Source organism: Acomys minous, assembly GCF_964271855.1.
Source record: "Acomys minous genome assembly, chromosome: 6".
NCBI classification, from domain to species: domain Eukaryota; kingdom Metazoa; phylum Chordata; class Mammalia; order Rodentia; family Muridae; genus Acomys; species Acomys minous.
Genome location: NC_140487.1, coordinates 107,615,061 through 107,639,054, shown reverse-complemented (window position 1 = coordinate 107,639,054; position 23,994 = coordinate 107,615,061). Strand labels below are relative to the sequence as shown.

The 23,994-nt window shown below is 42.3% G+C and overlaps 1 protein-coding gene across 22 annotated transcripts in view; it reads left to right on the top strand.

Moving 5' to 3' along the window:
• The window catches only part of EPB41 (erythrocyte membrane protein band 4.1), a 154,869-nt gene that overhangs the window by 118,144 nt on the left and 12,731 nt on the right, over positions 1–23,994 (top strand). For 9 of the 22 annotated variants that reach the window (XM_084787466.1, XM_084787459.1, XM_084787463.1 and 6 more), the window contains one exon: positions 5,058–5,234. In XM_084787466.1, coding sequence (XP_084643592.1) covers positions 5,058–5,234 — 177 coding nt within the window. Of the gene's footprint in view, positions 1–5,057; positions 5,235–7,270; positions 7,322–7,704; positions 8,088–8,679; positions 10,862–23,994 lie in introns of those variants that run through there. The other 13 variants (XM_084787456.1, XM_084787461.1, XM_084787455.1 and 10 more) reach the window with 6 other exon arrangements.

Below are 23,994 nucleotides of genomic sequence, written 5' to 3'. Positions count from 1 at the left end.
CTTTAATTTTCCATCTCTCATGCTACCTAGAAAAATATATGATTGGAGCTGTCTCTCCCACTCGTGGTCCTGCTGTTTTACCCCCTTTCAGAACGTTTAAACATCGTTGCTAAATGTTTCTTGAATTTTCCAAGAGTATAAACTCTTAAATGTCTCAAGAAACAAATTTGCACTCTTTTTACCCCCCTCCCTGAACTGAGAAGAGTATCAAACAAGAGGGAAAGTGGTCCTAGTTCACATGGGCTTATGCCTTGGAGATAGCAAAGGTTACCGAAGAAAGGTTGGAAGGACACGGAAGAAGGGAGCCTAAGCATTCGAGAGGCTGTTATTGCAGGCGGAACTGTAAAGCAAGCTTCTGAGGAGGTTTCACAGTTTCAAGATGAAAACACTTAAGCTGGGGAAGCTACGCCATTTCTCCCTGGCCACAAAGCTGGCCAAGCTGGAGTTTTTATTATTATTATTATTATTATTATTATTATTATTATTATTATTATTATTATTATTATTATTATTATTTAGGTCAGTTTTCTTCACAGAAAGAGTAACGTACAGGAGGCCTAAGGTCCTTTTCCCATCACATTCACTTTCACCTCAGTTCGTATACTTTACGTAGTCTGGAGTCCACATTGGATATGAAATGTAAAACCAATTTGGAGATTAAAGAAACTCCAAGGGAGAAATTTAAAGAAATTGTGATTTCACTATGGAAGAAGTTGAGACGAGTGTAGTTCATACATCAGGGAAACTCCTATCTAGAAGCTGAAGGCTACATTATATAACAGCTCAAAGCAGAACCGAAAGACATGAGTGTAAACTCTTGTACCAGGGCTCTAACTTCCCTGTGAAGGAAAAAAAAAAAAAACAACAACGTGGCTTCTGCTTGCAGTGTGGGGAAATGATGGGGAGAGAAATAAAGATGAGGGAAGAGCGATGCCATGGCTACAGGCAATTAGAAAGCTGTAGGAGAGAGACGTGGTGCTTTGCTGCAGGGCAGCGACTCGGAGCCTGGCAAGGTCTCTGGGAAGTTATCGTTGTCAGCAGTCTTCTCACCGTGGCCTCCCGAATGTGGGCATTGCAGGTGCATGCCGCTGTATCCGGCGCGATAGCATTTAGCTGAGACCTGAAAGAAGAGCCGTGTATTATTAAATGTCTCCAATGTGAACTTGGAAGAAACTTTAAAAAGGAGATTTCCAGCCAGGCATGGTAGCACGTCTTTAATCTCCGCACTTTGGAGGCTGAGCCAGGAAGATCCAGGGGACCAGAGTCATTCTCAGCTCTATATTATAAGGCCAGTCTGGACTACATGAGATCTAGTCTCAGTATGTGTGTATACACATATTGTATGTGTGTACACACACACACATTTTTTCTCATTAATATATGGCCTGTAAGGATTATTTAATATTTCATTTTTTAAATATCTGCTATATAAGGTACCTTAATACAAATAATAAAAATTATGGGTGACCTTCATTAATTGTATACTGAATGATGGCACAATGTCAAGTGCTTTACATACATTTGTCTCCTATAACATAAAATTCCTGAGCTCAAACTCGTCTCTGTCTTAGCCCATATCTGAGACCTGAGTCCTTTTTTCTTTGGAGACTAGGGAGGACAAGGCATGTCTAATGATCACTCCTTCTCGGGGAAACGTCTCCCGACTCCAAATACTCCCCAAACCTGCTGTGCCAATCATATATTTGTCATTGGTTCCACAAGGTGTGTTGTGGCTTCTGAAACTCACAAAATTACTGTGTCATGCTGTGTTTTCCTCTGTGGCATTATAATGAGAGGGGATTTCTGAATTAAGTGTGTGTGTTTGAAATTTAAAACTACTAACTGCCGTTTGAGAACATTTTACATTTAACCAAGTGTTTGGTTTTTACTGCTGCTAAAATCATAAGATGATGGACCTCAAAAATTACTAACCTGAACATAACCTGACATAATTTGACCAATATTTCTTAGTTATTATAAAAAAGTGCCCCCAAGGAAGTTATCTCAAGTTATCTGTCGCTCTGGCAGTTTTTTTTTTTTTTTAAAAGCATCCCCTCCTGCCTTCTCTTATCACACCCCCACTAATGCTTTGTTCTGGCACAAATAAGGTCGAGTTCATTTTTAGATCTACCGCCTCCTCCTCCATTTCCCAGAGAGAACCTGTAGCAAATGTCTATGACAAATTCTATTTGGAACAGGTCCCTTTGAGATCTTAATTTTATTCTGTAACCCCCACAGGTTTCCAATAAAACCAGCTGAGAAGGATGGAGAAAGCTCCCCTCAGAAGCTACCACTTTTATTGAAAAGGGTATTTTCTTAGGTGCCAAGCCAATCAAAAGTGAGGCAGGAAGAGTTACAAAATCAGCTGGCTCAGCTCAGGGCTAGGTGGGAGCTGTGTTTATCACAGCATCTCTTGGGCGTTTTATGTTTTGTCTTGTTTTCACTTTTAATCATCTCAAATGTGTTAGGTTGTTCTTGGCCCAAACAGATCTGAAAGCCAGGAGCTGGGTCACACACAGACTCTCACATGCCTGCCCAGTTTCTGTTGCTCAGCCTGAGACTGAGTCTTGAGTTTATCCACCCTTTCCTTCAGCTCGTAGCAGTACCTTCCTTGCTTTCAGCTGTAACACAGGGGTTTCCCCTGAGAGGCTCATGTTCCTGAGATACGCACGCTCACGTTTCTTCTTAGTAAGCAAGAGATGCTCTCTTTGTATAGAAAGCTTCAGTTACCTTTTGGAGTTACTTTTCTCTTTGTTCTCAAAGCAAATACACATGGGTCAGTCTGGCAAAAGTAGAAAGCAACCCCAGGGTTCAGATATCACGTGAGGCCCTAGGTTTTCTTTTCTTTTCTTTTCCCCCTTGATAACACATTGGAGAAAGTTTTATTTAGTTAAAAATCTTTCTTGCCTGCAAGGAAACAAAACAAAACAAAGAAAAATAAAAACCAAAGCAACAACAAAGCTTATAAACACATTTTGATCCTGAAAAAGTGCCATTTTGTTTTGTTTTTATTTTTGTTTTCCAAAATGAAATTATTTCCCACGATGCCAAAAATAGATGAATCCCAAAATTCACACAGCTTGCTGGGGAATCTATTTAGTATTATGCTCTTCTTAGATACAGTGCTGCCCTGATGGGACATAAACACAAGATTGTTTTATAGCTACTGTAACATGAAACTCAAACTCTTGAAGGTATTTTTTTTTATGTGTGTATATGTGTATTGTTAGACAAAGAGCATTTGAGTCTTTGTCTTCAGTTTAAATTTATCAGACTCCTTTTGGTTTGATTCCCTATGTAAAAAAAAAAAATTGTGCTTTTTAAATTTTTTTTTTTTAAATAAAAAAACTCTGGTGATGGGCATAGGGGCACACGCCCCCCAGCACTCGGAGGCAGAGGCAGGCGAAACTCTGCGAGGTCAAGGCCAGTCCGGTCTACAAAGAGAGTTCCAGGACAGCTAGGGCAGATAAATCCTGTCTCAAACAGAACCCCCAAAAATCTGAATATGTCTTAGCCTACGTTTTATTAGCCTTAGTTTTGATCATCTCTCCTTAAATTATTACCTTGACCTGCTTTTCATCTACCTCTAATTGCCCAATATTCAAAGTTCTTAATTATTATAAATTATCAAGGAGAGATTTGAGATTTAAGATTTGAGATTTGAAACTCCATTAGAAGTCTTTGTGGGTGTTGCTGGTGATCAAAGCCAGAGCTGTGCTTGTGCTAACAAACACTCTATCACTGAGCCTCAAGCCCTAGTAAGGCCCTATTTTGAATTACATTAAGAGAAATGAAACTGGAAACCGTAATGTTTTTATATTGTAGGGAAAGTACTAAAAAGGGGAAGAAATAACATTATGGGGGTGAGGGGTTGGCTCAGTTGTAAAGTGTGAGGACCTGAGTTCAATCCTTAGAGCCTATTTAAAGGTGGCAGGTGTGGCGATGCATGCTTACAATCCCAGAGCTTGGGAAATGAACATGGGGCGATGCATGCTTATAATCCCAGAGTTTGGGAAGTGAACATGGGGCGATGCATGCTTTTAGTCCCAGAGCTTGGGAAGTGAACATGGGAGCATCCCTGGAACTTGGTGGCCAGCCAACCTCACCCACTGTAAGCTCCAGGCCAATGAGAGACCCTACTTCAAAAAGTGGACAGTGTTTCAGTCCTCAGGGGGATATCTCAGGCTGTCCTTTGGCCTGACTTGGACATGCACACACACAAAGACATGAGTAATTTAAAAAAAAAATCTTTAAAGTTTTTTTTTTTTAAAGCTGTAGTAGCAATTAACTTTGGAGGCTGGAAATAGCGATTTTTAGTAATAAATTCTTGAATCAAAATAGGTCTTAATAATATAGAAGCAAGCTGGGAGTGGTGGCCCACGCCTTTAATCCCAGCACTCAAGAGGCAGAGGCAGGATGTGAGTTCGAGGCCAGCCTGGTTTACAAATAGGGTTCCAGGACAGCCAGGGCTATTACACAGAGAAGCCCTGTCTCGAATAACAAAAAGAGAGAGAGAGAGAGAGAGAGAGAGAGAGAGAGAGAGAGAGAAGCAAAAATATTATGGCAGTCAGAGAGGGACTCTGCAGCGTTGCAGCTCGCCAAGGACTAGTGTCACCAAGTCCGACATTGGTCAGTTTTCCTAGTGCTATCTCCATCCTGTCTGAGCTGAGCCTAAGTCAGCTCTCATTAAGCTGAGGCCAATGGAATTGTGGGGTTACCTTCTCGGGATGAGGAGGTGGAGATCTGATTTTGCATCCTTTGTGGAAGAGGAGACACAATTAAGAAGCAAGCTCTTCATGGGCAGTTTAACTGCAAGAGCTATGGGCCTGTGATGCTTCACTGCTTCCAAGTACGGCACTTTGTTAAGGGGGGAAAAAAAGAGGCAAATAAATATACAGTGTTGTATATTTACAATTCAAATGCACACTACAGGCCAGTCACATCTGTCCTGGATGTGGTGTTTCCTGCCAGTGCCCAGTCTCTGATGGGTTGCCTTTGGTGTAGTTTTTGTCTCTCAACTACTTATTGGTTTGTGTCTTTTGTCCTTTCAACTGTAGGATTTAGACAAGAGCCAAGAAGAGATCAAAAAGCACCATGCCAGCATCAGCGAGCTGAAAAAGAACTTCATGGAGTCGGTACCCGAGCCACGGCCTAGCGAGTGGGACAAGCGCTTATCTACACAGTCACCCTTCCGGACTCTCAGCATCAACGGGCAAGTCCCTACCGGAGACGGAGTGAGTACTTTGTCCACGTGACCGTGAGGCTGAATGCTATAGGTATTTTAGTCATGTATGTTAATAGTCTATATCTGAAAGTTTAGAGCTGAAGTTTGGCTTTGATGCCCTCGCAGTCTGTTGCCGCTATAAAAACATTAGTAGTCAAACACCCCCTCATCGTTTACACAGCCCAGTTCAATGGCAGGAGTCCTCTAGGCTCTGAGAAATGCTCAGAGCTGCTTGCTTCTGGCTAGTTTGTGTCTATAAACTGACTTCATGCCAGTAGAGCTTTGTTTATGTTCAAAATGTGCCTTCCGGGGCTAGAGAGTTTGCTAAACTTAGTAAGGTCACAATTGGAAGGGAGTATATTTAAAAAAAAAAAAAAAGCAACTTTATTTGAATATTTGTACAACTTAGAAATTCCTGGAATGGTTGCTAACAGTTATATAAGAAACAAGAGAGGCCCTGAAGCCAGAGGATGTAGAATGCTCAATTTCAGAAAAACAATTGACGATTTATCTTGCATAACATGACCCCCTTCAGCCAGCTATTTTTATGAGACGTTACGATCAGAAGAGAGCAGAGACACCTTTCAGAGTCCGTTCTGTATTTATTGTTACCATTTCCTACTTTGGAAACCCTACCCCCAGAATAAATAAGCTGTCTAAAGGTAGTAGCTTGTCTAACTTACATCTAAAAGTCTCTCTCTTTAGCCGGTATGCCCTCTGTATAAATGATCACCGGAACTTAATGACTGATGGGATATTTTGTAACTGTGTGCTTACCTTGCCCCCCCTCCCCCACCAAACCATAGCAGTTCTAGCTGAGAAAGGCAAAGCAATATCCCCAATAAAAACCTGAGGTTATCAGGCACACACCTGTACTGCTACTCCTTGTGGGGGCTGAGGCAGAAGGATTGCCTGAATATGGGATTTTGAGGCAGGACTGGATAACATAGTGAGACTCTTTCTCAAAACAAAACAAAAATTGGGTTTAAATTTTTTTTTTCAAGATTCTTGGTAAACTATCCAGTTGTGATTTATTACTTAGTTTCTGGAGCTGCAGACGTGGATAAAAATTCTTCTGAGAAAACCTTTTATGTTTTTCAAATTTGGGTTAAAACTAGTTGACAGCTTCACAAGTGAGTCAGGAGGGAACCTCAGCAAGAGGCAGCTCAGTAGTTATAGGGTGGTAGGAGAGATTCAGTTGTCCACACACGTTGTCCTCTCAGACCCTGTTCCCAGACGTACATGCACGTTAGTTTTGCATTCTAAGTCTATAAAGTATGTACTTTGAACTTGGAAAATAACCTCTCTTTCTGGATGAGACCATCACTCTGAAAGGCAGGGAATTCATTTTATGTGTCCTCAGAAATAAGACTCATAAAGGTCCAAGGATAGTTGTGGTTTAAATTGACTGAGAGGGTCTGGCCAACCAAAGCATAATAAATGCTCTGAACAAGCCGTTTGTCTCGTTGGCCCTGTTTATAGATTAGATAATCTTAGCTGTCCCTGCTTATTCTGGCTTGTTGCTATCTCATCTGTTAACACACACCCCCCCCTTATAAACTGTAACTGCATATTTTTCTAGAAGTTCTGTTTTGGGACTCTGAAAGTAGCTTGAACTTGATGCTGTCTTGGATGGCGTTGGGTACATTTGTATTGGTCTCCATTTGCAGAAAGTAGGTTATTTATTTCAATAGAACTCATCCTAGGGCTGGTTTGGGGATGGCAGTGCCATCTTTTAAACTGTAGAGAAATGACTTCTAAACTCAAGTTGATCCATGAGAGATGCTCAAATAATTTTCACTTTGCACACACATACACACACACACACACACACACTCACACACACTCATTCACACTCAGAATGAGTGATGAGATAAGTAACTATACCATCTTAGTCTTTTGTACCGGCACAGTTCCACTTTCTGGCATGTCTTTTTATGATCAAGCTAATGTGTTTGTTCCCTGGGGATAACTCTCCGACCTTTGGCAGCATTGTGTGTTGCATTTGCAAGGCAGCTGAACTTTATATAATTTGTGTGTGACCAGGTGAAGAAAACTTCTACCCTCCCCTCGGAAAGAAAGGTTGGTGGGCCAGAGGTAAAGCCACTGCTATGACTGTGCTGCTCACTCAGAACTTGCTCCTGTCATGGCACTAAGCAGAGAACCCCAGAACTCAACCACCGCGGCTGAGTAGTTTTTTTTTTTCTTTTGGCTGTACCGGTAAATCCGCACCCACACAGCCCTTTGGCCTAACACATCACATCCCCACTGCTGCGGCATCTGCAGTACTCAATTTGCTTATTTCTGCGCATGGCTGGTTGAAAAAGCTGCATGAAGATGTTAATATGTACTCAGAGAGAAAATTAATTTAATTATACCCTATTCTTTTTATGTTGTCTTTCTTCTCCCACCTTATTTTCATTTAAAAATCATTATAATTTTGCATCCTGTCTTCTCCTTTTATTCTTTTTGCTGACCAGTCCCCTGGCTACTTTCTCCCTGACACATATCACTTAGGGGTGTGCAAAGAACCGGTGTTCAGCTTCCAGACCGACCAGAGAAGGCTAGCTCAACTAAGAGAACTCAGAGCCAAGTTCTTCCTTTCGTAGATACCGTCTGCTTGACTGTGGAGAGCAGAATACAGAGACGCAGGGGGGAAGCGTTCCTGAAAAGCTATCAGAAGCAGTTACTAAGTGTACAAACCTCCGTGATGCTCATTTCTCTCCTAGTCAGGAATCCCAGGCTGTGCAGCTGTGGAGGTCTTGTAGGGGTGCAGTTTCCTTTCTTGTCTTTCATTAGCACCATCCCCCCACTCCTGGGTAGACCCCGGAGGCACATTATAAATTTTATAATTTTGTCCTGACTTTGCAGTCTTTACTACTTCTGTTTCCCTAGGCAAAATCTAATTTCTCATACTGAGCTACTACAGTTAAGTCTTTTGAAGAGACACAAAAATTGCTCTTTACATTCTGTTAGTAAAAGTGACGTTATTCATGACAAGCAGAATGCTTCCCTGTTGACGTTGCCTGATCCATTGATGATTGGCATCATCAAAGGAATTAAAAAATGACCTGGAATCCATATGTGAAAAATGTTTTTACGCATGAATAAGCTCAATAAGAAAAAGAAAAGAAAGAAAAGGAAAAAAGAAAAAGAAAGGATAGAATGAAGGGAAGCCAGTGATTGCTTGAACTTTCAGGTGTTCCAATTATTCAAAACATTACATTTTAATTTAATTACATAGTTGAACCTGCAGGGATATAGAAACTGCTAGGTAAATTGCCAAAGCAAAGAGAAGCTTAAAAAATATATATATATATAGATATATATCATGAGGGTCCAAAAGATCTTTCCACACCTTTGCACATCCCCAAGTATCACCACTTCTAAGCATTTTCCATCTGTCATTTTGTTCATCTTTCTCTGTCTTTCTTGGTCCTCTACTGTGAAAGCAGACACAGGAGCGTGCTCTGTTAGTACAGGGTGAAGAGAGAGTTAAAAGGCCAGAGAGATCCACTGAAAGAACCTTGCCCCAGCAAGAAAATGAAGAGCTCCCTCCCAAGGTCTCTATTCCAATCCCCGAGGAACACAAGGCTCTCAGAAAGTGCCAGCTCTACCCTAGTACTTTCCCATCTCCTCGTATTCCTTTCATGATGTCTTTCCTCCTGGTCCTTGCACTGGCTGTTTGGTGGTTGATCTTTCTGTGATTGGAAAACAGGGTGCTCATCTGACACGTCAAGACTAAAACCATTGAACTATGTCTATGGCTTCAAACGTGCAATTGCCTACGTCACGCCTCCAATCTTGGTCATTCTCTGTACTAGGGACCTCTTGGGGTCATTTTTCCTGTCATTAATAAAATGTGAATTTTTGCAAAGTACACATTGTGAGGAAAAAGGAGTAGCAATGGATTGTCCAAGCTATCGTTTCTGCCCCAAAGTTAACACATGTAAGCAAGTGAGATTGAGGTGCATGGCAGGTGGTACTCAGCTCAAAGTACCCTGCATGCTCTTACTGTTGACCGTTGCTATGTCCTCCTCTCCAGCGTCTCACTTGGACTGGGACCCTCTGAAAAATCTGATGGACGATTTCCCCAATCTTCTTAGCCATTTGTGTGGCATGGGCTCTGTAGTTTAAGAGGAAATTCAACTTCCCAACCTTTCAAAAGCCTTAAAATGATAGTTTAATTCAAAAATCCATAACCACTCCTTTTCTTAGAGTGTTAAATCAGTACATACAAAGGCCTTTTCTGGAAGGGGCTTTGACACCTGTGGCCTTTCTGTGAGTGTTTGTGAGCTGTACAGGATAGACCACTTTATCCTGTCTGGTGTGTAGAAGAATCACGTAGAGGTTAAATGCTGTCTTTTCATACATAGAGAGTTGATTTAGTTTAGGGAAATGGTGCTGGTGTCCATTGGCCTCTGGCCAGGGCTGAAAATTTTAGACTACCTACCTTTAAAAGTCCTGGAGTACAGATTAACTCAAGATCTGTATGTAAACACACTTTTCTCTAAGTTAAAACATTTTATTTCCTTATGGCATAAGTAACTATTGCTAGAAGCAATATTTTAGCTGTTAAAATAAGCTGCAAAGATACTTTGTTTCCTTGTACTTGGACCGTCCTCACACTGGTGTTGCAGGCAACTGTTACTAATCATTAGCCTTGGAGCTAAGCTGTTACTGTGACATGTGTCCTGTCTGCCCTGCCGCTGATCATGAGGCTCCCGTGATGTAAGGGGAGCACACCCTCCTCAGAGCACCACTTGGATGCCTACACTGGTGGTCCTTCACCTTAAACTCTATTAACCTTGCATGATGTCGCTTGCTTTCTACGGCATTTGAACGCATCGATCTGGATGAGTTATTAACTTTCTCAAATACTTTTTTGGACTCTGAGTTAGTAGGATCATCAATTTGAGACTGTTATGTCTGATATTACTTCTTAGTGCTCTTTGGTCAATGGAATTTCTAAAGGTGGTTTGAAAAGATGGAAGGGGAGGGAGAAACAGTAAAACTAAGATTTTTTTTGGTTTGTTCTTCAGTGTTCACTAGTATTGATCTGTTGTCTTGACAGATATGATTATCTAATATTTACTGAAAACTGCTATGGTATACTCTGTCATTATTGGACTTTAAAAAAAAAAAGCTGGAAAAAGAAGCAAGGACCAGGCTAGATTAAAAAAAAAAAATCTGGATCTATATGGTTTGTGTTACAAGTTATGTCTATTTATAACAGATATTTTGTAAATACGCATATTTACTGATCACTGGTAAGAAAAGAGGAATTGCAAAGCCACCTGAAGTACTGCAGAACTGCTTTGCAAGGCGTAAGGTGATAATCCTACGTATGTCCTTTGTTTGTGAGACAGATGTAGATTTCCTTAATGAGATAACAAATGAAACTAGCATTGGTTATGTTATTGTAAGTCTTTGTCTCTCTTTTTTTTTTAAGAATTAAAAGAATAATAACCTTAAAATTTTATCAGTACTTTTGTAACTTTCAAATTATATTTCCTAATGTTCCAGTTTTCATCATTGTACACGACTTTTTATTAATTATTGTAAACATCACCCTGAATTTTGTTTCCTTTTATATTGGAATTACTTCAAATCCATTAAAGGTTTAGTGTGAGCCAACGGTGCTGTTTAGTGTTCTGATGTGTAGCAAGGATCTTCAAGGATCTTTGCTGACAAGAAAGCCATTAGTAAAGCTGCTGACAGGCGGGTGCTAAGTCCTTATACTGAACAGAGCTGACGAACATGGCCTCAAAAGATAACGTGTCATGGTTCTCAGAGGACAGACATCGGCTGCCCCAGCCCTGTATGATCTCAAGCTAATGCTGCCAATATTTGTAACAAGAAGCTTCAAACAGCATTTCTTAGTTTCCCCCACCTCATTCCATCCTCAGTACCTTGGGCATCACTTTACCCTTTGCCAGCTTCTTTAGGGCAGAGCCATAGTTAATTTGGACCAAGGCTGTAGATAACAGACCTGTGTCTTGTTTTCCCTGTGAATCATTTCCAGAGTGACTTGAGGAGGTCACTTAGCTTTTTGGTATCCATATTTCTACCTAGTTCCTTGCAGACAAATCTACCTCATGAGGACAATGAATCTGCAGCATGTCTCAGGGAGTAATGATGGTTCGGTCCTTGGTCTCTGAGGGGCTGGGAAGACAGAATTTGAGGAAAAGGCAGACACACACACATGAACCTCTTGAGATACTTGTTTCTGGAAGAAGCAGACAGCCGTGTTTATTGTTGTCTGTTCCTGCTTGGTATTTGACCAAGCACTTAAAACTAGTAAGGTTAAAAAAAATGCCTTGCCAAATGTATCCGGCTCTTAATAAATCCAGATGGTATTCTTCGAGCAGAGCATACTTGGAATTAGCCTAACTTCTATTTTAGACTTTTTTTTTCCCTTTAGCTGTTTACTTATTGCTAGCATTTGTAGCATTTCTAATATGAAATAGATTCCATTTGCAAATTTTACAACTTTGTTTACATTGTTGGTAAAATCTTCAATGAGGGCACTGACTGTTGATCAAGGGTAGACTGTGGTCACCCCCTGATCTGTCCTGCTGTCATCAAAGAACCCAGGGACTTCTTCAGTCTCTTCTGTAGTAGTTTCTATGATAAGCCCACAGGACAGTACACTGTTTTAGAGGTTGTCACCAATAAGAATGCATGCTTACACTTCACCTAGTGGTCGCTTTTTATAAAAGACAAAACCAAAATGAATTATTGTCTCACTGTTGCTCCTTCGAGGGTTTTGACTAAAGATCGGAGGAACTCTGCAGAGCTGCCCTTCTTCCCTCTTACACTCCACATGTGATAAAATCCTGAGCTTTGAGTGTTCTCCGCATAGGAACATCACTTTTTTATTACACCCTAACTACCCTCTCCACGTTGATCTTGACAGCAGAACTGGAGACAATCCCTTCTGTCCTGCACTGTCTGCTCTGTGGGATTCCTTCAGATGCCTCCTCTACGCTGCTGTACAGTGTCACTGAGTCTGTTCTCCTGGCTGTCGCTGTCACTTCTCACACCTTAGGAGACGCGCTAGCTCCCAAGATAGATGATAGAGTTTTGTTGGACAGCTGAGAGTTTGTATAAGTAACTCTCAGCTTAGGTCAAGGTGTGGTTGTACAGACTGGTAATGCTCACATTCGGGACACTGAGGCAGGATAGCCAGTTGAGGCCAGAATAAGATCACATTATGAGAACTTGTTTCAGCAAAGAAAGAGAAAGAAATTTCTGGCCTCTACACGATGGTTCTTGTCGAGGTTAAAGGCGTTAACCTTAGTTCTTACCCTTTAAGGACTGGTGTCTGTATCGGAAGTGAGCCCTCAGTTCATCTTTGTTTGCCGTCTGTTACCTTCGTGTCCCAGGTCCCACCTTGCCTTGTATATAACGATCAATTTGTTAACTAAATTACTAATAACAAATGGTAATGGATACGCTCTAACTTTTACATGGACTGTCTTGTATTGAGATAAATTTGATCGCTGTATGCCTAATCGGTACGTGCAGGCAGCCTAGAAAGCCTGTGCAGAGCCCAGAAGCTATGCCTTTTCCTGTTAATGGTCTGTAGTCCCTGCTTTACTTAAAGGTCCTCAAGCCGGATGCCGCTATGGTAAATGTCAATTTCTCTTGTTAACATCTTGTAACTTGGTTTAATCATCCTTTACCGAAGCTAATAGTCAACTATTTTCATTCGAGAATAATAGATTACCAAGACTGTTGTGTGTGTTCATATGTATAAACTCATCTTAATCTGACATCAGTCTGATAATTTTTTCTTGCATTTTATATGCTGTAAAACCAAGAACTATCAAGCTGTCACAAGTTTTGTACCTTATGCAGATGAGTGGCTGGCAAGGTTTCCCTAAAGAGTGGCACAGTAAGATGTCAAAGGCCGTGTGGCCTCACCACTACTCAGTGCTCCTACAGCAGAGTGAGAGCTGCAAGCAAGCGAAACGCGAGTCAGTGTGACTGCATACCAGTCGCACTTTACTGGACACTGAAATTTGATTTTTGTACAATTTTTATGCCACTAAATATTTTTCCATACCCATTTAAAAACAATCTATTCTTAGCCCATGACCATACAAAAACAAAGATAGATTGGAATTTGGCCTGTGGGGACTAGTTTTTAGAGCTCTCTTACAGAGCAGAAAGCTGATTGGTTGCTTTTTTTTTTTTTTTTTTTTTTTTTGTTGTTGTTGTTGTTGTTGTTGTTGTTCTTGGTACTGTTTTATTTATGGCTAGAAACTGGAAATTGGCATCAGGTCCATCTTCCCTGGAACATGAAGCCTCATAATGCCACAGTGCCCTTGTCTTTATTCGTCTTCCGAAGTGCTCTGTGTTGGCTGCGGTCTCAATAAACTTGCTGACATCTACCCACTTTGTTTTGTTTGGGTTTAAAGGATCTGTCTCAATTTTCCCATAGAGAATAAAGAAATAGAAATTCCCAAATAGCAACTTCTCTTTAAACAGATTCTAGAATTAAGTAATAAGTATGGTTTAAAATAGGCGGGAGGGGAGCTGGAGAGATGGCTCCGCGCTTTAGAGTGCTTGCTACTCTTCCAGAGAGCCTGAGTTCACTTTTCAGCATGCGTGTTAAGTGGCTCACGCCTGCTTGTAACTGCAGCTCTAGGAGGGATCCGGTGCCTCAGGCCTCTGCAAGTACCTGCACTTGTGTGCACCTACCAGTCCCACACACACACATGTACGTAATTTAAAAGAAATCCTTTTTTTTTTTTTCTTTTTTAGTGAGATGGGTGTCGCTTGAGCACTTAGTGTACTTCTGTGTTTCAATCAATTGCATACATTTAAGATTAGGCATTTGAGGGACATGTTTGCTTTTCTTGTTGTGACTGTCAAAATGAAAAGACTTCATTGATGGGAAAAGTCCCTGATTCAGTCTGTTGGTGGTAAGTTAGCAGAAAAAAAAATAATGTGATTCTGAAAATGTCTTTGCTCCCTGCGTTTGGCCTTAGGTAACTGCTTGTTGGAGTGTTTCTTAATAAGCCTCAAGCCTCTTTCCCATCAGTTTCCTTGCCCAGGGCCCTTTGGCTCTTATACTTAACTTAAATAATGTTTACCCATTAGCGCTTCGGCGCGGTACTAAGCCCAAAGAAACCTGCTACAGAATTTCTCTTTGGGGACATTTTCTTTGATATTTTCCTCACGTTAATTGCTTTGTTGATATATAGATTTATGATGAACGGTTCTCAGTGCACCCCGGCTTCTAGTTACTAAGTAATTGTTAAGAAGTTAGAGCTGGGGTTACTGGACACAGGCAGATCCAAAAAGAGATGGGGGCAGAGGGGGAGCCTGTGTTCCCGCCCATCGGCTCAAGATGCCTGCCTAGAAAATACTGTCTGTGCCCTGTAATTGCCTTTTGCTTAGTCCCGATACAGAGGCATCTATCTGCGTGTCTTCAACCCTCAAAATATTGTTTTAACCAGCTTTGTGTTTGTTTGACTTATTTGTGTCAAATTTTTAAAATGATTTTTTTTCTAACCAATTTAACTAGTTACAGTAACATGTAATTGTCGCATTTCTATTATGCTGGTTTGCCGTGTGTGTGTGTGTGTGTGTGTGTGTGTGTGTGTGTGTGTGTTTTAAAGAACACCGAATAAATTAGTAGTTATTAACCATCCAGTACTGCCACTCTAATCAGATTAAAGATTGAAGAGTGGAGTGGGTGTGACTACGTGGGCGTGGAGAGAGCTTATTCCTGTAATGTGGAATTGGTAATATGGTGTTGTCACTGCCTTCACCTTGGGTAAACCCTCTCTTCGTGTCACTGCACTAGATTTTATTGTAGTTTTCCGTTGATGGCTTAAAGCACCAAGCACCCACACTTTGAAGTGGTCTGTTTACCAGCTCAAGATATATACCTGTGGCTATGTCTCAGTAATAGAAAAGTGCCGAGGTGTTTCTCTGAGCCGTATTCCTTTTCAGAATTTGTTGAAAACGTTAGCTGGACAGAAAAGCCGTTTTCATTACTGCAGACTTTTCTTAACGTGGAGAAGAGGTACGGCTAGTTAGTTACTGAAGCTAATTTTGTGTTGCATTTAGTTCTGGGGGACCAAGATGCTGTTTTCTAGACACCAAGTTGAGGTCTAATTTTTAAAAATTTTTGTTTTTAAGACTTTAATCAAGCCAGAAGTGGTGGTACAAATCTGTAACCCCAACACTTGGGGGGTGGAGGCAGGAGGATAAAGAATCTAAGGTCAGCTTTGTCTACGTAATGAGGTCAAGGCCCATGTGAGCCCCTGCCTCTTAAAAGAAAAGGGGAGTGGGCTTTAAGAAACTTGTGGAAACGAGGTTTCTGTGAAGTTTTGCTAACAAGTTTAATGTTGTTCCATCACAAACGACCAGAATTTTTGTGCCAGCTTATGGTTCCCTTTCCTCTCCTCCACTGCTCTGTCCGACCTTTCACAGTGTAAGGAAGTAAAGCTGTGGGGAGGTTTCTGCTCTCTGCCGCCACCACTGTGTTCTGCATAACCTTTAACATTTGCTTAAGCGCTCTGACTTCTGCAGATCTGCTCAGGGGTGAGATGCTCATGTGATCTGAGGAGTCCGTGCGGGTGAGTGCAGTGCAAAGGCAAAATTTTCTATTAGCTAAAATAGTTAAAATTTTGCATCAGGCATGGTTTCGGAAGCTGTTTGCTTTTACAGTCACCTACTTGGGGATAATCTAATAACAGTACCATTTAGAAAGTCATAAGGACTATGTTTGGGGCAGCAGAGGCTAGCTCAGAATCATGCCTAGCATGTGCGAGCTGCTGGGCTTGATCCCAAGCACTTAAAAAAAAAAAAGAAAGAAAGAAATCAAAACTACTTGAAGGATTAGTGTTATTGACAAGCCTCACTGCCTTCATCGGAAAAGAAAGGCCGCTGCGTTGTGTGTTCTTATCCTGAAAACAATTTTATCAAGTCTAGTAAAATAACAGCTTGGTGAAATGTTTGCCCCAATGAGCTCTTTTATGCAGCTATAAGCTCTGTATACTAGAAAGCAGCAGTGACCCTTGAACCCAAATGAGTCTCATGGGCTCCTGGGAGCCCTGGAGATATTTCTAACGTACAGACTTTTTAAAAGATGGGGAAGGTGTGACCAAGGGAGAAAGGATAATGAAGGCGAGTGCATCGCATGGTAAAAGGATGTAAACCATCCCCTTCCAGGCCCGTGTGACTCTGTTGTTAGTTTATCCCCATCTGCAGGGTCCCTTTGAAAGCTGCTCCCGGCCTGAGTTTTAAAGTTGTGGGAGCTACCGTTTACAAGCTTTTGGGGGTGGGGACCAGGGATGTTTTCCTTTTCAGTAAATTCTGTCCTTCATGTGTTTCCTTTTTTGGCTGAAGAATGGGCTACTGCTGCTTGCCTTGTCGTCTTTAGTGCAGTGTGCACACGGCTCTGACCAAAGAAGCCGTTACCACGTCTGATTTATCCTTTATTGCGAGTGCCCATTTGAAAGCAATTTTGAAAGAAAATGTTGTTATTTTGTTAATTACCAGGTCTATATTCCTACTGGTTATTTATACAGTCAAGGCAAACGCTGATATTTATAGTTTCTCAAAATAGGAAAGAGATTATAAATATTTACCATGTTAATGTGTAGTGACATATGTTGGATTTTTAAAGCCTTTTCCTGAGGCAGCTAAAGCCATTCTTTTCCTGAGACATGGAACTTTGGCCATGTTTTTGTTAATAAGAGAAAAATGTAGAAACGGAGCACTCGCAGTTAACTGATGTTATCAGCATTGGACTCTGCATTCTTTAGCGTGCATGCTGCAGACCTTCTGGGACTATTGCAATGCTGATGATGTGTGTGACTGTAATGTTTATTGTTTGCTTTAGTTAAGGACCAGGAGCTGAACTCTTCCGTCGGGCGACTTCCTTCTGTGCTTAGCAAGATAACCTCAGTTCCTGCCGGTTCTGTGGGCCCTTGCAATGCAGCGCAGTGCAGCTCTTACTGGGTTTGCAAGTCAAGGGTAATGTGCCCCAGTCCTACTGTCACTTCTGTCACTCCCTTGTCTTACTAAACTTGCTTTTAGGGCAGGGGAGATGGCTCAATGGTGAGACGCTTGCTATGCAAGCATGGAACTTGAGTTTGGATACCCAATGCCCACAGGAAAAGCAGGCATGGCAGTGTGTACCTGTAACCCTGGGGCTTTGGGGTGGGCAGAAAAAGGAAGGTCCTACAATAGCCAGCTCTAGGTTCAGTGAGGGTCCCTGCCACGAGAGACAACATGGAGATCAATTGACCGAGACATTTAAGCCTTTGGACTCCAGGTGCACGAACAGGTTATTGTACCTACACACACACACACACACACACACACACACACACACACACACACACACAACTTTAAATCAGTGTACAACTTAAAAAACAAAAAACAAAAAAACTAACAGAGGGGCTGGAGAGATGGCTCAGAGGTTAAGAGCACTGACTGCTCTTCCAGAGGTCCTGAGTTCAATTCCCAGCAACCACATGGTGGCTCACAGCCATCTATAATGAGATCTGGGGCCCTCTTCTGGCCTACAGACATACATGCATGCAGAGCATTATGTACATAATAAAAAAAATGAGTAAGGGGGCTGGAGAGATGGCTCAGAGGTCAAGAGCACCGGCTGTTCTTCCAGAGGTCCTGAGTTCAATTCCCAGCAACCACATGGTGGCTCACAACCATCTATAATGTGATCTGATGCCCTCTTCTAGCATGCAGGTGCAACACTGTATACATAATAACTCTTTAAAATATATAATATATTTTAAAGATATAAAGATATACTATATACTTTAAAATATATAATAATAAATAACTCTTTAAAAAATAAATGAATAAATCTTTTTTTAAAGCCTAACAAATCCCCGATAAGTTTGGTGTGTCAACTTTTGAGTTATTTGTGTTCCAACTAGCCACAAGCCACAGACAGACAGTATTACAGTTAATTGTGCTACAAAGTAACTACTTAAGCCAGTTTTTTTATTTTGTTTTATTTTGTTTTTTATACAAACTACAAGACAATATGAAGAGAATGTGAAAGCCTCTGTTAGTTTTTTAGTAACCATGGTGGGTTTTGTTAGAAGGTGCTAAATCCAAGGCACTCTTGGGGGATATTAGTTTAGAAAGCCAACTTTTGGGTAATTACAACATAGAAAGATACACTTTGAGGCTTAGAAACAGCAATGAGCTAATTATAATTTAAAGTGGTGGTAGATTCTGTGACTGATCCCTATTGCCTGCTTTAATATTGAATATTTATATAAGAGTAGCCTTTTATAATGGCCCATGGAGCTGGGGAGATGGCTCAGTGGGTTAAGTGCCTGCCTGTGAGCATGAGGACCTGGCTTGAGTCCTCAAGTGATTTACACCGATCGGTGGGCGTGGCAGCTCAGGAGCATCAGCAACCCCAGTGCTGCCACAAGACGATGGGAGGAGACAGGAGATTCTCCAGAAGCTTCTGAGGCAGCTGGTCTGGCATACAGAGCAGCAAAACTCAAAAAGACCCTGTCTCAGATAGCACCAAAAGTTGTCCTCTAACAGCCCCCCCTACTGACACACACCCTGTGCAATGCATGCCATGTTTGCATGTGCACACACATACACACACACACTCAAAATAGCCTGTCCAACATCAACATTTCTCAGAACCTGGATTTGTAACTTATCAACACACACACACACACGCACACCCTGCTGAAGGATTGGAGGACTTGTGACAAAGGGTAAAAAGATGAGCCTCCTCCATGATGTCTGTAATCTTGCTGCACTTCAGATGTCCCCCGTGCAGGGACCAGACGTCTGTTCTGCTCTGCTTCATGCTTCTTTGCCAAAAGTAACATTTTAAGGAATATAAAAAGGGGCTGAGAAGGCAGTGGAGGCTCTGGTTCAATCCCAGACGCTCCTCCTGTCAAAATCTAGACATAAAACATGCTGCTAGTGTACATCTTCAGCATATATCTCTACGCAAAGTTATTTGGATGAATATGGGGGGACACTGTGATCATTAATATCTTATATTTCTAGTTACTAGTATGACTTTGGACTTGTACTGTTTTTTCCCTCCAGTACTGGAGTTCAACCCTGGGTTTTGGTGCCCGCAAGGCAAGTGTTCTGCCACTGACCTATGCCCTCAGCTGACAGGAGAATGATAGTTTCTGTTGCATGTGTTCACTGCTCCAGAGGCAGATTCTAATGTAAAATTTTACTAGGGAATTAAATCAAGATATAGTCAGATTTGTATTTTGCATTTTTAATTTATATTTATATTTGTAATTATATACATAACTTAAATTTTAGCAATTACTTTTCTATATTAACTATTCCATCATCATTGACTTTAAGATGATGATGATGATGGTGATGATGATGATGGTGATGATGATGATGATTAGTGTATTGGGGTCATGCACATATCAGAAGACAGCGTTGTGGGCTCTGTCCTCTCCTGCCTATGCACGGGTTCTTAAGTTCACTGGGATTTGGTTGCTCATTTTCTTTCCTTCCTCCCTTGTTTTGAAAAAGTCTCATTATGTCAACTAGCACCAAACTAAATCACCCAGTCCAGTTTGGAACTCATGACCCTCCTCTCTCAGGCTCGCAAGGGCTACGATTACAGGCATGAGCCCCACACGTGGTTGACAACTATAATTTTTAAGTGTGTGAGGACCTGATACAGCACATTATTAAGAAGAGGTTAGTCTTCGAAGTGAGCATCTTTTGCTTCCTTCCCTCATTTTGGCAGCTGGTGGTGGCCTGAGGTGGTGGCCTAAGGTGCGTCTCTGGAGTCCCCTGGCAGGTTCTCGAGTGCAGCCCTGCTCTTCACTTGTTCTCTTCTGTCCACCTAGAGTTTTACTCTATAGAAAGAGAAGACAAGCCATGTGGGAGTGATGGCACACGCCTTTAATCCCAGCACTCAGGAGGCAGAGGCAGGTGGATCGCTGTGAGTTCGAGGCCAGCCTGGTCTACAAAGCGAGTCCAGGACAGCCAAGGCTACATAGAGAAACCTTGTCTGGAGGATGGGCGGGGGAGATAAAATGAGACAATGCTAAGCATATTTCTTCCTCTCTGAGACAGGCGCTGGCTTCTCCAACAGCCTGACAGCTCAAAGGCAATACTGACCTTCACCAAGAAGAGAACAAGAAACAAAATAAACATGGGAGGAGCGACTACCCGCATTCTTCAGAAAAACTTACACACTGACTCCTGCTTAAGCAGGACATTCTTAGAAAGGCTTTTCAAACAGTTTTTACTGTGATTCTCTTTTATTAGTCTTTTCAAATAGTGAGTCTCCCAAAGGTAACCTGGAAAGACTGGCTTGGATTTAATGCGGAGCAGTGGATACCTAGTACTTATAGGAAGCTCTCAGTGCTGTGTGAGACATGCAGATCAAAGAAGGGATGATTCATAACTTATACACACACACACACACACACACAGACACGCATGCACGCACGCACGCGCACGCACGCACGCACGCGCACACACGCACACAATATTTAAAGATTTGGAGATATAATCCCATAGAACAGGTAGAAAGCCTTTTCAGGGGGGAAGTCTATTTCTTCCATAAAACATATTGAATTCTCATACTTGGCATGCCCCATGGACTTTTTTGTGTGTGGGGGGTTGTACTTTTAAGACAGAATCTCATGCATCCTAGCACCTCAGACTCAGTGCATAACTAAGGATGGCCTTGAACACCTGACCTCTGTGTCTACCTCAGGAGCTATTAGCTTTTAAAATAAGATGGAACCTTCAACTAAGTATTGTCTAATGGACTTCCTTTTCACTTTTTTATTTTTATTTTTTTATTTTATTTTATTTTATTTTATTTTGAGACAGTGTCTCATTGGCCTGGATGGCCTGGAGCTCACTCTGTGGACCAGGCTGGCCTTCACTTACTGAACTCTGCCTGTCTCTACCAAGTGCTGGGATTCGCGGTGTGCACCACCTTGCCTGGCCTTTCTCATGTTGCCACCGTGCCTTGTACAGGTCTCCTCTGGTCTGGTACTGTAGCCTGCTGCTGCTGCTGCTTCCCGTGAGTCTCCCAACAGTCCAAACCGACAAACACCTCGATTCTGCCTTTTCACTGTGGATGGTTCCGGCACAGCCATATGTCAAATCGTATTTCTGGCAAGATCCCTTTTCATGGTTTCTAGGCTAATTTGGTTTCATGCAGTTGTGCAGTGTTATGTAACATAGTAGCCTGTGCTCATGGTTGTGGCCAAAGGCGGCGGCAGCATTGTCAGTTACAATTCCTCACTGATGTTAGACGCCGGATTATGGCTTTCTCTTGTCATGAGACTTCATATCCCCTGGCCAGTCTTATCTTTTTCAAATGTCTTATGTTTGAAAGTGTAACGACAGCCACTAAAAATAGGTCCTTCTATGGGTTCTTTGAACAGTCATTACGCCCCCCAGGACTGGACCGTGGTGATGGCCATTCTTCTGAGCAGTCAAACATATGTGCTGGTCCTGCTCAGAGTACTGCCTAGTGCTGTTGGGAAGAGAGGAGGTCGGACACGGGGACAGAGCCGAATCCACACCCTAATTCTAACCTGCCTAAGCTCGCCACGCCTTCATTTATAAAATAAGGAAAGTGGTTACCTTAAAGTGAGATTGTAAAGAACTGAATGCGGGGCTGAGGAGGTAGTCTGGTCAGTAAATACTTGCTGGGCCAGTATGAGGACATGAGTTTGATCTTCAGAAACCAAGTGAAAATGCTGGCCGTGGTGGCACATGCTTAGAACCCCAGCACTAGAGTGGCGGAGAGACAGGAGGATGCCTGGGCTGGCTCACCAGCCAGGGATCAGCAAGCCCCGCCCACACCGGTGAAAGACCAGCTTCCCTTAAAAACCAGGTGGAGCCTGAGGGAAGCTAGTAAATGTGAAAACAGGGACAGTTAGCTAGGGTAAGTATTACAGGTGGAAGATGGCTTGGGCTAGGGAGGTGGCCATGAATAAAGGTGCCTGCTGCCACGCCTGACCACCAGAGATCCATCCCTGGGACCCACATGGTGGGAGGAGAGAATTCGCTTCCAGAAGTTGTTCCCTGACCTCCACGTATACAGCCACACGTTTGTATATGAACACACAAACACACACTGAGTAAAATAAATGTAGTGGTAAAAAAGAAAGCATGGACATTGACCCCGATTCTGGCCTGGCGCATAAGGCAGACAGTACCACCACTTACCGGTGTAGATGCCAGGTAGCAACCCAGGAAGTCTAATTTGGAGCATGTTGCATTGCTCCTACGGGAGATCGGGGATGCCCAGTATGTGGTTGTCTGTGTTGCCCGTGAGATCAGACAGAGAGGTCGACTTGGCCTTAGAGTGCGGCAGATGCCCAAAAAGCCTAGCTGCTGGTGGTCTTTTCTCTATTTGTGACAGCTAACGCACACGAGGTACTCTTGAGTGTTTATGGAGTTGACATTACTCTCGCTGCAGCTTGGACCTTTGATCTTTTCTGTATTTGCTTTGGGGGGAGGGTCAGTCTGTTTAATTTCATTCAGCAGTACACAACTTTAGTCAAGAGGCCAGCCTAGAGATGGCTCAGCAAGTGAAAGCACTTGCTGCCAGGCCTAATGACCTGAGTTTAGTCCCCAGGACCTTCCGAGTGGAAAGAAAGGGCCATCAGCCCTGCCCAGCCCTGCCCAGGGGCATACAAAATGGAACAAAAGAACCAAAAAAGAGGTGCTAGCCTAAGCAGTGTTTAATTAACAAATTACTTCTTGATGACAGACTTGTGGCATCATTTCTGCAGACCTGCCAGGCATGGTGTTGCATGCCCACAATCCCCAAACCTGGTCACTTGGGAGGATTTGATCACAGATTCAAGGCCAGCCAAGAACACAAAGTGACAGTGTTTAGGAAAAACAAACAGCAAACAACAAAGTTGACCGTCGTTTGGTTGTCATGACTAGCCAGCTTTCCAGCTGTAGGAAAATTATATAGAGAAGTTTTGGTATTCCTCTGCATATGAATGGGCTTGCTACTTCTCAGAGCTGGGGTGGGTGCAGATTGTGAGAAAGCCCATTTGGGAGCTATTTTTCTTTAGGGGGAAACCTCCCCCCCCAATAAATTTGTGAGGTGGAGGTGCCAGAAAATAGTTCAGTATGCTCCTAGCAATGACACATCAGCTCTTGTGTCCTCTCGGGCAAGCACAGTATAACTGCCCTGCTGATTGGTTGGTTATGTGAGGGGTTGGCACCTTAGAATTGTAAAGTGTTTCCGTAGATGTTATCGTATTAGATCCTAAGAAGCCCAGCTAAATGTTAGTCTCGTTTTAAATATAAGGAAATTCATATGCTATAAGCCAGAATATTTTGGTGTCTGATCTAGAGATAGCTGGATTCGCAGCCTCTCAGTCCTCTGGCATGCCCTGTGTAATACTTAAAATTGACCAACGGGAGATGTCCTGGTCTGATTCAGCGTGTGCCTGTTCCAGATGCCTGTTTGAAGATGGCTCAGGAGCTAAATGGATCCAGAGTTCAGGGCCTTAAGAGGGCATTATTTTATATTTGTCCCAGTGTGGGCTGGTTTCAGGGAAAGAGCACTGATTCTTATGTATAATTAGACAGATGGTAGGTAGATAAATGATTGATTGATTGATTGATGATTGATTGATTGATTGACATTGAAATGTATCAGCTAGTCCAAGCTGTGTATTTTTCTCCAGGAACACCTTTCTAAAAGATCTCCTTTCTGCCGCTAAGTTCCCTCATAACTTGTAAAGTGGTAAAATGATCTT